At 44.1% G+C, this 13,229-nt stretch overlaps 2 protein-coding genes and 1 long non-coding RNA gene across 8 annotated transcripts in view; 2 read left to right on the plus strand and 1 right to left on the minus strand.

Moving 5' to 3' along the window:
* Gpbp1l1 (GC-rich promoter binding protein 1 like 1) overlaps window positions 1-6,358 on the plus strand; it is a 34,199-nt gene extending 27,841 nt beyond the window's left edge. For 5 of the 6 annotated variants that reach the window (XM_052177072.1, XM_052177073.1, XM_052177071.1 and 2 more), the window contains exons 8-12: window positions 850-990; window positions 2,025-2,207; window positions 3,567-3,691; window positions 4,781-4,883; window positions 5,492-6,358. In XM_052177072.1, the coding sequence (XP_052033032.1) occupies window positions 850-990; window positions 2,025-2,207; window positions 3,567-3,691; window positions 4,781-4,883; window positions 5,492-5,644 (705 nt within the window). In that variant the 3' untranslated portion in view covers window positions 5,645-6,358. The remainder of the gene's footprint in view (window positions 1-849; window positions 991-2,024; window positions 2,208-3,566; window positions 3,692-4,780; window positions 4,884-5,491) is intronic. The other variant, XM_052177076.1, reaches the window with a different exon arrangement.
* A 12-nt stretch (window positions 6,359-6,370) lies between these two features.
* LOC127681126 (uncharacterized) lies at window positions 6,371-10,300 on the minus strand. Its single transcript, XR_007977079.1, has 2 exons — window positions 10,117-10,300; window positions 6,371-6,880 (listed from the first exon to the last, which is right to left on the minus strand). It is a non-coding gene; the product is annotated as an uncharacterized LOC127681126 (long non-coding RNA).
* Ccdc17 (coiled-coil domain containing 17) lies at window positions 9,486-12,940 on the plus strand. Its single transcript, XM_052177085.1, is given in 14 exon segments — window positions 9,486-9,686; window positions 9,734-9,802; window positions 9,897-9,945; window positions 9,948-10,067; window positions 10,143-10,305; window positions 10,390-10,473; window positions 10,552-10,670; window positions 10,883-10,996; window positions 11,200-11,330; window positions 11,440-11,534; window positions 11,680-11,883; window positions 12,016-12,211; window positions 12,278-12,388; window positions 12,667-12,940. Coding segments are annotated over 14 exon segments (1,791 nt in total). The 3' UTR covers window positions 12,802-12,940.
* The last annotated feature ends 289 nt before the right edge of the window (window positions 12,941-13,229 follow it).

A 13,229-nucleotide genomic window follows, 5' to 3' on the forward strand; every position in this document is an offset into this window, starting at 1 on the left:
AGAAGTTGAATGCTACAAAGGAATACTTTAAGAGAAAAAAAATGGAATTTCTCAGGATAAAGCTCATTGGTAGAGCCACCTGCCTGGCATGCATAGTGCTTATTTCCATGCACAATACTTTAAATAAGAAAGAAACCTGAAAACCATGTTTGATAATAAAATTGAGCTCACTTTAATAAGGTTTTACTTAGTAGTCATACAATAAAAGTTAGAAGACCATGTAGTACTTATACTATTTAAGCTCAAGCTGGAATGAGCTTCCTGCCTCCTATCTGGAGACATAGTAGGTCCAGGCACAGGGCAGTTATCTATCCTATTGTGTTTATACTCACTGAACACTAGATGAAGTGGAAATGTTTCTGCTTTGCTTGTTTCTATAATGTGTAAAAGAGTATTTCGCTTGTGAGTATTTCTGTGTTTCACTTGTATGCCTGGTATGTATAAGGGCTAGGTCACCAGGAACTGGAGTTACTAGATCATTGTAAGCCTCTGTTTGCGTGCTGAGGATGGAGCCCTGGGTCCTTGGGCACTCACCCTGTGCTCAGGCTATCATTGTCAATGAAAAAGTGACTAGAGAAGTCTTTGGTTTTTTGTTGTTTTTTGTTTTTTTGGTTTTTCGAGACAGAATTTCTCCGTATAGCCCTGGCTATCCTGGAACTCACTCTGTAAACCAGGCTGGCCTCGAACTCAGAAGTCCACCTGCCTCTGCCTCCCAGAGTGCTGGGATTACAGGTGTGCGCCACCACTGCTGACTATTGAAGTTATAATTGTACACTTTCCTTTGATTTTGCAAGCTAAGCTCCTGTGTGTATATTGCTTTTGACTGCTGTGTTCTTTATTCCTATATAGCCCAACGCATGGAAAGCTAACAGAATGGAACACAAATCTGGATCACTTTCCTCTAGCCGGGAGTCTACTTTTACCAATCCAATTTCTGTTACTAAACCAGTGGTACTGGCTGCTGGTGTGGTTCTCCACTCTCCAAAAGAGGTGAGAATAACTGTGGGGCAGCGTTTTGAAATACGATGACCTTCGGTGTCTAATACCCAGTTCACAAGTACATACTCCTATCTTAGGCCCAATTTTATACAGCTGTGGGGATCAAATCCAGGGCTCCATTTATGGTAGATGAACACACTGTCCACTGAGTCAAAAGTTCTCAAAAAGTAGGCTTCCCATCCCACCCCATTTTACAGATTTACCTGGATGTATATGTTTGTACTACATGATTTTCTGGTTCCTGTGGAGGTAGGAAGAGGGTGTCAAATTACCTGCATCTGGAGTTTCAGGAAGTTACAAGTTTCATGTGATTGCCTGGAACTGAACCCAGGTCCTGTGGAAGAGCAGCCAGTACAGTACTCTGAACTGATGAGTCTTCTTTTCAGCCCAACTATTTCTTACAAAATTATGAAAGAATAATTTTAAGTTGTCATTCTCAGTAGTATGTGGTTGTGCATGCCTAAATCACAGTGTAGCCTGAGGCAAGGGTGTTGTAAATTTTTAGCTGACCTGGGCTGTGCAGTGGGTCTTTACACACACTCATACTCTCTGTCACACACACAATCTTGGACTTTTCCACTTATTTGCATTAAGGTTTGCAGTATAAAGTGTAGGTACAACAAACACCATTTCTGTGTTGACTATACTTACCTGATTACCTTCTTTATTGATGTCTTTCATAGGCTTCAAATAGGCAGTAACAGGTGGTGTAAGTGCTCTGCAGTAAAGTGCTCTGGTTAGTGTTCCCCTGGGTTCTGCAGAGGGATGAAAGTAGGTGTGTCATATAAACCAGGACTCTGTATTCTAAGAATTGATTTTTGTTGTTGCTTTATATATAAAGGGTGTTTTGCCTGCATGTATATATCTCAGATCCCTTTAGTTATAGAACATTGTGAGCTACCCAGTAGGTTCTCAGAATTGAATCTGGGTCCTTTCAAAGAATAACCAGTGCTTTTACATAACTCACGGATTTCTAGTTCCTGCCATTTGCTGGTAGGAGCAATTTGTTTGTGCTGTTTGCGCAGAGTCCGTCCAGTACCACCCCTCCGATTGAGATCAGCTCTTCCCGCCTAACCAAATTGACCCGGCGAACCACAGACAGGAAGAGTGAGTTCCTGAAGACTCTGAAGGATGAACGAAATGGAGACTGCTCAGAAAGTAGAGACTGTGACAAGCCGGAGCGGCGAAGAGTACGGAGCTTTTCTGGTGTACTGTGTATTTCCTTTTGTTATATGAATTTTTCTTTCTTTTTTAATTTATTAAAAAATGTGTGTGGGTGTGTCCATGTTTCACAGTCCAGTAGTGGAGAACACAGTCCAATAGTCAGAAACTTGGAGGCGTCAGACCATCAGGCTGGGTTGTAATAGCTTTTACCCACTGAACCATCACTCCAGCCCTCTTTATGGTTTTGGTCGTTTTTTTGAGTGGTTGGTTTTGTTTTGTTCGTTTGTTTGTTTAGTTTGGGTTTTGGCTTTTGAGACTGGAACTCAACTATTAGACCAGGCTGTTCTCAAATTCATTGAGCTCCATCTGCCTCTGCCTCTGCCTATGCCTCAGCTGGATTAAAGGTGTGTACAGCACCAAATCCATCCCAGCCATGATACTTTAATGTATGGAAGGAACTTTTGGATGTGATGCATTTCACATTTAATTTATAGGCTTTGATAAGAATGGTTGCTCTCTGCTAAGAATTAAAGCTGAGATTGCCATGTATGGATTTTATATTTTGAGGTGGATATAATTGCCATCTCTTGAGTTTTTCCTCAAAAAGTAGTCATGAGGGCTGGTGAGATGACTCTAGAGGGTGAGGCTATTTCCCTGACTTCAAGTCCCAGTTGCTAGGATTAAAGTTGGGGCGGGGGGGGGGGGGGGGGGGGGTACACACCTTTAATCCCAGCACTTGGAAGGCAGAGGCAGGTCGATTTCTGAGTTGGAGGCCAGCCAGGGCTACACAGAGAAACCCTGTCTCAAAAAACAAAAATAAACTTGGGCACCACCATTGCCAGCCCCCTTTTTTAATTGTCAGTTCTCTTACTGTTAAATTTTAAGTGTTCTTTATCATAGAGAATAATCCCTCATCAGATGAGTTTTATACATTTCCTCCCCATCTTTGTTGGTGGAGGGCAGAGAGGTTGGCTCTTGCTGTATTGAATTCTTGATGTTGGTGATTCAGCCATCTCTGTACTGGGATGACAAGTCTGTGCTGTTCCATCTTTAAACAGTGTCTACCACAGAGCAAAAACTTGCTTTTAACAAAGCCTATTTAAGGGTTTTGTAGACTGTTCATATGTTCCTTTACCTAATATTCATATTGTGCTCAGCATTTCTGCTGGTTCCTGTTTATATCTTCAGGTGGTCTATGCAGTTCAGATTTGGATCAGTATACCCCACCCCCTCTCTTGGTGTTAGATGTTCTGGATCTTCTGACTTTCCCAGTTAGTTTATTAGCACAGCTTGTCTCAGTTTTGAAATGGGAAAAACCTGGGTAGGTTGAGGATGGGGGGTGGTCTTGGAAACACTGCTCCCCTCAATATTGTTTACTGCATCCATCCCTTTCCTTATTACAGTTGGAGGGCAGCCACACACCCGAACCAAAGGAAAATGGAGAACAAGGTTGTCTTCAGAACGGTCTTTCTCTACCCATGGTGGAGGAAGGGGAAGTTCTGTCACACTCTCTGGAAGCAGAGCACAGGTGAGGATAAGATGTATGGCATGTAAAACCCTTAAGTGTACTTAAAATGTTCAGAGGAGTGGCCATGAAATCCTAATTATTCATGCTGTTGTATTTCCGTGGGTTAGACCATTTAGGAGCATAGTCAAGGATTTTCCACATATGTGTTGCTGTCCCATTTGAGCAATTACTGTGAAGTATCTTTAAAAGGACTTTGGGATGCCTGAGAACCCTGTATATGGAACCAAGTGATTAACCGAAAGCCTTGCATACATAGAGCAATCTGCTATGTACAACCTGCTGAGTATGACAGTACATCCTCAAAGGAAGCTTGTGCTCACCTTCCCAGTGATGCAACCCTTTAATACAGTTCCTCATGTTGCAGCCACCACCCCCCCACAACCATAACATTATTTTTGCTGCTACTTCATAAATGTAATTTTGTTACTGTTATGGATTATAAGTATTTGTTTGATTTTGCTTTTTGTTTTTGTTTTTTCGAGACAGGGTTTCTCTATATAGCCCTGGCTGGCCTCGAACTCAGAAATCCACCTGCCTCTGCCTCCCAAGTGCTGGGATCAAAGGTGTGTGCCACCACTGCCCAGCTGATTATAAGTATTTGACATGTAGGATAATCTGATATGAGATACATATGGAAGGGCCATTGGACTCCTAATGGGGTCGAAGCCCATAGATTGAGAACTACTTATCTAGAGGAACCTCAAAGGTTAGTGAAATTATTAGAGTTCCACAATGCTATGAAATTGAACAAGATATGGACACAGATGTGCTAATTTGTTCACAAGGAGCGAAGAAATAATTTCTTCTTCTTCTTCTTTGGCAAAAGGTTCCTTGCAGTGGGAATTTTGAGATTTTATTTGTTCCATCTTATTTATTTCTACTATCTTTTCCAATAGGTCGTTTTCTCTTAAACCATGAAGAGCCTCCATTTAATTATGAGCACCTGAGTAACTTGCCCTACTAGGGAGAATATGAACTTCTTTCTAGAATTCATTGGCCTTGGACAGACTTTCTCTGTGGTACTAGTGGGCTGCACAGTCAGGCTTACTAGCATGTTTTCTTTGCTGTCTGTCCTTTTGCCTCCTCCAGGTTATTAAAAGCAATGGGGTGGCAGGAGTATCCTGAAAACGATGAGAGTTGCCTTCCGCTCACAGAGGATGAACTCAAGGAGTTCCACGTGAGGACAGAGCAGGTTTGTACTGAGCCTCAGCCTACACTGACACCAAGTGAAACATTTACAGAGTTCTATGACAGCCAGGGCTACACAGACCATGTCTCAAAACAGACCAAAAATCAGGAAAGAGCCTGGATATCACTTTATAGTCCTGGGTAGTTTGGAACACGCTATGTAGAATATCCTACCTTGAACCTACAGCAGTCCTCCTATCTCTGCCCCAAAGTTACTGAGATTACAGCCATGTGTTGGCTGTCAAGGAAGCACTAAAATTAGACAGTAGGAATCAAAAAGGATAGAGCTCAGGCCATTGAAATAGCACACTTGGAGGGTACAGGTGCCATACTCACAGCTCTAACCCCTTATCTAAAGGTAAGGTCTGAGCTCCTGAGACAGATTTCTGAATTTAAGGCCAATGTGGCCTACATAGGGTGTTCCAGGTCTACAATAGTAAGACACTGTCTCTAAACAAAAGAAATGAAATGGAGAAAAGACTCATCTCCAATTGAAGTTTGAAAAGTACTGCTTTAAGAGATGTTCAGTCTCTTCATATTCCCCTCCACATACTCTTCTAGACCGGGGTGGTCACTGAAGAATTTTTATTTTCTTTCCCCTATGTTCCATAGCTACGAAGAAATGGGTTTGGAAAGAATGGCTTCTTACAAAGCCGTAGTTCCAGCCTGTTCTCCCCGTGGAGAAGCACTTGCATTGCAGAGTGTGAGGACTCAGACACGGAAACAAGCAGCAGTGAGACGTCCGACGACGACGCCTGGAAGTAGAAATATAAAATGCTCACAGTTGACCTGCCCCGCTGAGCTCAGCCTTGTGTTTAGAGAATATAAAGTGTTCTTTTCCTTTTCTTATGTTGTTGAATACTTCGTGCACAAGGGAAATAATCATATCCCAAAGAGAGAGCAATTGTCTTGCTTAGCTTTGCTGTTCTTCCCTGTTATCTGCTCAATAGGCATTTGTGTGGTGGGAATTTTTTAAGCACACACAGTACCTGTGGGGCTGTGCACAAGTGGGCGCTGTCAGGGAGTAGATGCAGGGAGGAGATGCTGCTCTGCTCTACAGCCTCGACGACCAGCCCTTGGGCACTCACCCTGTGCTCAAGCAATCATTGTCAATGACAAAGTGACTATTGAAGTTATAATTGTATTAAATTAATGCTAATAATTTGGATATTTTATTTTTGGCTGCTGGGGTAACTTAGCCCTTAACCAAGCATATATGGTTGTTTTTGTTTTGGGTTTTTTTTTTCCTTTTTTGGGGGGTACAGCTGTAAAATATTTGGATATAGGAAATGTTATTCTTGCAGCCTTGATATTCAGGGTGGATTGTAAAATATGAATTTTTGTGAGATTTCAAAGATTAAGATTATTTTGATAACATTATTTACAGATTTAAAAGATGTGGTTACCACAAGTCTGTTGAGGGGAAAAACTACTGCATAAAATAACTAACGTGGAATAAATATTTTGCATCAGTTTGGATTGTCTTGTGTAAGAAATATATTTTCTTTAAAATTAGAAAGTGAATTCTTTTTTTAGGGAAAATATTTTTAGAAATCTGGGGGAAAACTGAATTCAGTCCCATCCTTGATGTGGAAAATCCTGTGCAATAAATTATTCATAATAAACTACATGTTCTTTCCTGAAGAAATTTTTTAGTGCCCAGGATTTATCAATACACCTGGGTTTGGATGCTCCCCTCCCCCATTGGTTTTGTTTTATGCACAGGTGTTTTGCCTATGTGTGTGTCTGTGAATGCCATGCTGCACTGATTGCCAGAGGAGGCCAAAGGTGGGCTTCTGATCCTCTGGAAGAGCAGCTCTGAACTTCTGTTGAGCCAAGTGTCCAGCCAGCAATATGAATGCTTTAAAGAAAGCCTGACTCATGTTTCCTGTGGGTGCATGGGGGGCGAGTGAATGAGGTGAGATGATGGTGGGGATGGAGTAATGAGAGTGACTCATTGTGGGGTAGCACTGGGCCACGAAGTCTTAACATCTTCCATACCTGGAAAGGAAGGAGAGAAATGGTTTCCACAATTTGTTCTCTGAGATGTAAAAGTGAACATGGCATGCATATACACATACAAAGTGAATGAAAAGCTAGAGATGGCTTAGTGGTTAGGGGCACTGGTACCTTTGCAGTTTGTCTATTTTAGGGCCACCAATATGGCTCATTGAATAAGTTATGCCACCAAGTGTGAGGATTTTGGTTTCATTCTTGGGATCCACACGATGAAAGCAGACAAAGACATGATACTATACCTTGGCCTGCCTGTGCTAACACACATGCACAAACTAAATGTCAAGGAAACATGCAGCTGGAGATCATAGCTCATTGGTAGAACACTTACTTGCATTGCATGCCCAAGGCCCTGGTTTAACCACCAAAAAAAGATAACAGCACTTTCAGTTTAATGCTCATGTAACCCATGTAAAAACTATGCTGGAATTGGAAGGAGGGTCCCGTGGAGCACTCACTAGCTGCCCTTTCAGTGGTCCACAGTGCAAATGCAGCAGCAATCGCAACATGAGCCACCCCAGGGGATCCCTCTTCCAACCTCATTGAAGACTTAATGCATTGATACACATGGCAGGCAAAATACCCATACAACAAAAAAGAAAAAGCATCTTTCAATCTATGAAGTAACTATGTTGGGGGACTGGAGAGAATGCTCAGCTTTTATAAAATGTTTCAGAGGATATACTCTGAAACATTGTGTAACTTGCTGTTCTCTCTTTGGATGTGTGGGGAGAGATACCTTAACAGCTCTTACTGAGGAAAAAAGGTTGCTTCAAAAATTAGGTGCATGCAGCTGGGCGGTGGTGGCCCATGCCTGTAATCCCAGCACTCTGGGAAGCAGAGGCAGGCGGATCTCTGAGTTCGAGGCCAACCTGGTCTACAGAATGAGTTCCAGGACAGCCAGGGCTATACAGAGAAACCCTGTCTCGAAGAAAGAAAAAAAAAAATTAGGTGCATGGATCTGTGTAGAAGAATTTTAATCCAGAAACATGTCTGCTCTTATAAGGGATGGCATTCAAAAAACGTATGTCTATATGATCTGGCTGGAATACAGACATACCCTTAGTACTCATCTTTAATCCCAAACGATGTATGTAAGGTTAGTTTATAGAGCACCATGTTTGAAAGTGATGTCTAATTGAGGATAGGACAATGTGCTGAATCAGAGAAATATCGGACCAAATGAGTCAGAGAGATGGGTAACCAAGCCAGCGCAATCAGACTACTGGGTTCTCCCATGAAGGAGAGAGGATTAAAAAGACAGACGACACTGTAGCATGACCCCAGCCAGTTCTGAGGCAGGTTTATTTTTTCCCAATCAGCTTTTATGCCAGTTTAATTACATGCAAATAATAAGGCCAGTTCTAGGTTAAAGGAATAAGCAAGACAATAAACTGTCAAGGAACAAGAAAGGCAATAAACTAAGTCCTGAGACCACAGTTTCCACAAGATTATCAGGATGACCAACCTGAACCTACTTCCCTGCCATAGCCCAAAGTCATTCTCGCCTGGAGCCTACTTCTTTATTCTAGTGTAAAGTTAGATTCCTGCCTGAGCTTATTTCCTTGTCATGGCCCAAAGTCAAATTTCTGCCAAGTAGCCCCATAAAGCAGGGTAGTGGTGGCGCATGCCTTTAATTCCAGCACTTGGGAGGCAGGTGGATTTCTGAGTTCCAGGCCAGCCTGGTTTACAGAGCTAAACAGAGAAACCTCAAATAAAAAGAGAGCAAGAGAGAGGCAGTTTTACAAAGTAAAGCATTTCAATGAAAAGCAGAGAGAAGCCAGAGAGAGGACTTTTGAGACAGAACAGCTGAGCTACAGTGAGTTTATTCAGTGGTAAGTCTCAGAAGCTGAAAACATTCTAGGCATAGATTCGCTGATAGAAACAGTAGTAAGCCTAGGAGATGATACATCAGGCAAATAGGTTGTTTTTACAGGTCTATGTAAAGGTGAAGATAACATGACCAGCAGAAACAGCTTGCTTGACTCCCAAATGGTACCCTATCCCTTCATCTGACAGATTGTATTTCCCCTAACCCATCTCCCAGTTTTCATCCCTGTCACAGAATGGGAGTTAGAAAGACTACTCCACTGTGTGAAGGTTTAATTCTGTAAAAGATGAGTTTGTGCAAAGGCATACTGCAAATATGAGATTCACCTTGTGCGGAAATGTTCCCTGCAGTGGAGGACAGAACTAGCTTGAATTCTGTCCTTTTCAGAGAAGAGCGGTGGTACAGATGACGCTTGCCTATCAGAGACTAGTTTAGGAGGCTGCCTTTTCTATAGGCAATGAAATCAAAGCTGCTGTTACAAACTTGGCAAAACTCACTGCAATTGGTGGAACAAACTGACATTTTCCTCGGCTAGGCGCCACCCAAAGGGGCAAGGCACATTGTCCCGACCTGCCTAAGCCTGTACTCGCTGCCCAGGGAGCTATGACACCTCCCCAAACATAAACACAGATCTGAAGGACTTGGCGATTTAACAGAGTTGGTCTATTCTCTGTCCCTTTTCTCTATTTTCTTTCCAGTTTCCTTTTCTCTTTTACCGCATCCTTTTAGGACGCTGGTGTCTATAAGAGATTCTATCTCATGGCCGATTACTCTGGGGAATCAGGATTTTTGCCTTGTGAATCCTGTGATATGGTTTTCCGCTCCTGGGCTTTGTTGGCCACACACACCAAACGATTCTGCATAGGCCGGCTGACTCCTGAGGTAACACTTAAAACACAGCCTTCAGTAGCCATCGAACAACAAGGTACCAAGGTAAGGGCCACCAGTGGCCAGGGGTAGGTTTTCTAGCAAAGAGTAGTCTTACGTTTTCGTCTCCCTGCCCCCAGATTATGGCACAAGAACAGAGCCGTGATCAGGAGGTCAGCACATCTGCTCTAAAGGGGCCGACAGAGGAGGTACACACCAAACATGGCTACAAACTTCATATGTGTAGATAGTACCTGTGGGAGATCACCCAGTACAGAGACTGCGCTTCCAGGTTACTTGCAGGTGCAGTTGCTGAGACTGTCCCTACAGAAACTAGGTCCCTGGGCGACTGAGAGTCTCACTTCCAGACTACAGGGAGCCCAGGACAGAGGATGCAAGTCTTGCAGGGAACCCGCGCCAGACGAGTGGTAGAAACGGAAGCGCAAAGCCGGGCCCTGGAGCGTCGCGGCGAAGGTAAGAAGAAGGCATAGACTCTGGGCCCTCGCGCTGTGTTAGGACTTACCCTGATTCTGCCCCCTTTCCCTTCAGAACTTAAAAGGCGCCTCCACAGCGTGGCGGGACCCAAGGGAGAATTACTCCGCCCATTCATCTTGGAGCGCGAGCTCAGAGAACTCAGGGAAGAGGCCAGCCGGACTCGGGGAGCACTGCAAACACTAGGAGCACAAGTGCACGCCCTCCAGCATCAGCCAATGTGAGCTGCTAGCCTAGCTTTGGAAGGAGCGCTGGTGGGGCGGGACCTTGGGCACGGGTCAGTGACATAATCTCCCCGCGCCAGCAACCAGCAGGACTCCCATAGGGTAGTGGAACTCTGTTGCCTGCCGCTACGGTCCAACCCGGAAACGCTGGCTGCAGAGATCCGGTAAGGAACCCCGCGCCGGGTGAGCAGCGGCTGTAGTCTGTTCAGTCTGGGAGATCTTTTCTGCTGCCTACTTGCTAGAGTCCTACGTGAGGCCTACGTGCGCGGTGGAGGCCGGGACCCAGAAGTTCTGGACAAAATATTGCAGCTGCAAGTGGAAGCATCAGCCCTGGAATTGCGGCGGTCTCAGAACCGCAAGGGTGAACAAAAGGGTCCAGCCTAGAAGGCCTCTACACTGAGGGTCCTAGACTTGGGAGGAGAAAAGGGTGTGAGGGAGAGAACCGTTAGAATGGGAGGTACTTAAGCTTAAGGAAGGAAAACCCACTGCCAGTTGACAAATCCTGGCTTGTGCAGAAACCCTTAACGTTGGAGAACTACATAACATTTGACAGGTCGCTTTAATTCATCTCAGAAAAAGCAAGTGCTGCCTCTGAGGAGGCTCTAATGGTGCAAGCCGAAAACAGGCTCCTGGAGGCAGAAATCCTGGCCTTGGAGAAGCAGAAAGTCCTCAGTCTGTCAGCCTGGGGTCAGTGAAAAATAATGCAGCTTCTCCCTAGACCATCCCAGGGAATCCAACTCTGAAGGGTTGGAGGGACCATGTCAGGAGAATGAGGTCCATATCTGTAACATGAGTTTCTGTCTATACATCTTGTGTCTTTGGTTTATGACCCTGAACTCCCCGACTTACCTTCCTACTTCCTCCAGCTCAAGCCAACTCTTTGTTTTTAGGTCCCAGGGATCTCCGGAGACACCTGAGTAGATGGTGCGATAATTCCCTCCTCCCTCCACCAGTTGCACCCCCAATACCACCACTTACAAGTTCCACAAAAGCCCAGAACCTCCAGGACACTTCAAAGACTGTGAGGAAGTCAGCTGACTCGGGTTGATGGCTGGCAATCCTTGACATGCAGTTTGGGGAGCAGGGGCAAATTGCAGTTCTGTAGGGCTTAACTCTTTTGTCCAAAATAGATCTTTAATAGAACCATGGCAAGAAACTTGGGTCTGGATCTCCACTTCCTCCTACCAGCATCAGATGTTCTAGGTCCTGCACCCTATGATCCTGGGTAAGGCCTGCTCCCTCCTTCACAGCATCTTCGACTTTTAACCACTACTGACATTTATGGAGACCCACCAGCAACAGCCATCAGGGTTGAAGTGCTGGTTGGGTGCAGGCATTAGGTTTTGTATAGATAGATTTGTATTCTTCAGGGCTGGCCTTGTCATTTTCTATGACTTCCTGCGGGGCCTTGATGCTTCTTGGATCTGGGTACAGCTAATGACAAGCTTGACCAGGAATGGACAGGATACAGGAGAGACCACAGCATTACCTCCAGCCCTTTGCTTGCCGCCACCTTCAGCTCCTGGACCTATAGGCAACTGTGCTATCCTTGCAAGCAGGCAGCCTGTGCCCAGGTTAGTAAGTATAGATCATAAAGACTGCACCTTATTATGTTTAATCTGTACAATGACCCCAAGAGCAGTTCTACAATACCCTAGGAAGGGACTTCAGCTAAATCTTCCAACATGGTTTTGGTTGTTTCACAGGCTGCCTCCATCACCACTAGTATCTTTGATCTGTGAACTACAGGCCTGGCAGGGAGTTACATGGGCACCACAACCAAAAGCTTGGGCCTCACTATTGCTATTTGACCAAGATCTGAGGGTGCTTAGTGGTCGTTGGCGCCTTCCACTTCAGGTCTCTCCTAACATCAGCCTTGCCCAGATGAATAAGATTCCCCAGGTAAGTATAGAGGGTAATGACTGGGTGTACTCCAAGATTCCAATTGAGTACCATTTCCTTTGCTAGACAGGCCAGGCTGAGATCTTTCTAAGGCTTGTAAATGCAAGAGATACAGATGCCCAGACATTGGCAGAGATCAATCCAGCAAGTGCCCATGAATACCAATACCCACCAACGGTGAGTCCATTTCTGAGTATAACTGGTCAGCCTGTTGGCTAACCAGCTTCTATTAGTGTGTACCAATTATCTGCATTAATCCTTTTGATCCTGAAACTTACCCATGAAATATCATGTGGCAGAAAAAGAACACTTGCCCTGCTTTTCTTTAAACTTTGTCCTCAGTTTAACTCCAACATTTGTCTTGTCTCCAGTTCTGCTTTAAAAACAAAACAAACAAAAAAAAAAACAACAACAACAACAACAAAAAAAAGGTAGTTTTTTTTCATGTTCTACAGGTGTCCGGTACATCTTCTGCGGAATCCAGTTTCTTCACCCACAACTCTGGCTTTGTTGACCCCCAACCTCCCACAGAAGAGGCTTTTGTCAGTGTCAAGGATAAAGATGAGCACTTGAGTCCTCACCAGTTTTGACCAAAACACCAGTTTCTAGACCTGCAGCTTTTTAAATGGGGTTTTGTAGCAGTGGCAAACTCCAACATTTGATCCTTAAATACTGTGTGACAAAGAACACTTAACCTGAATCCAGTTTTCTTTAAATGAGCCAACTTGATTTTCTTCTGAGTTTATTTTCCTTTTATAAAGCAGATCCAGGAGTAAATGGCTTCAAATATTTGAAAAGGCTTTCAAATATTTAGTTAAACTGCCGGGCATTCAACTCTCTGAAAAGGGTTAACATTCACCAAAGCCAGTATTGTCAAATTTCAATCAACTCAGCTTTCTCAGGACTTATCGCCAGAAACCTATCCAGGATCAAGCTTCCAGTATAGAAGGAACTCCAGATTTAGACTCAAGGGTAGACGTCAGCCCAATTATTTTCCATTCAGACCATCATTAGAATC

This window comes from Apodemus sylvaticus, chromosome 3, assembly GCF_947179515.1.
Source record: "Apodemus sylvaticus chromosome 3, mApoSyl1.1, whole genome shotgun sequence".
NCBI lineage: Eukaryota > Metazoa > Chordata > Mammalia > Rodentia > Muridae > Apodemus > Apodemus sylvaticus.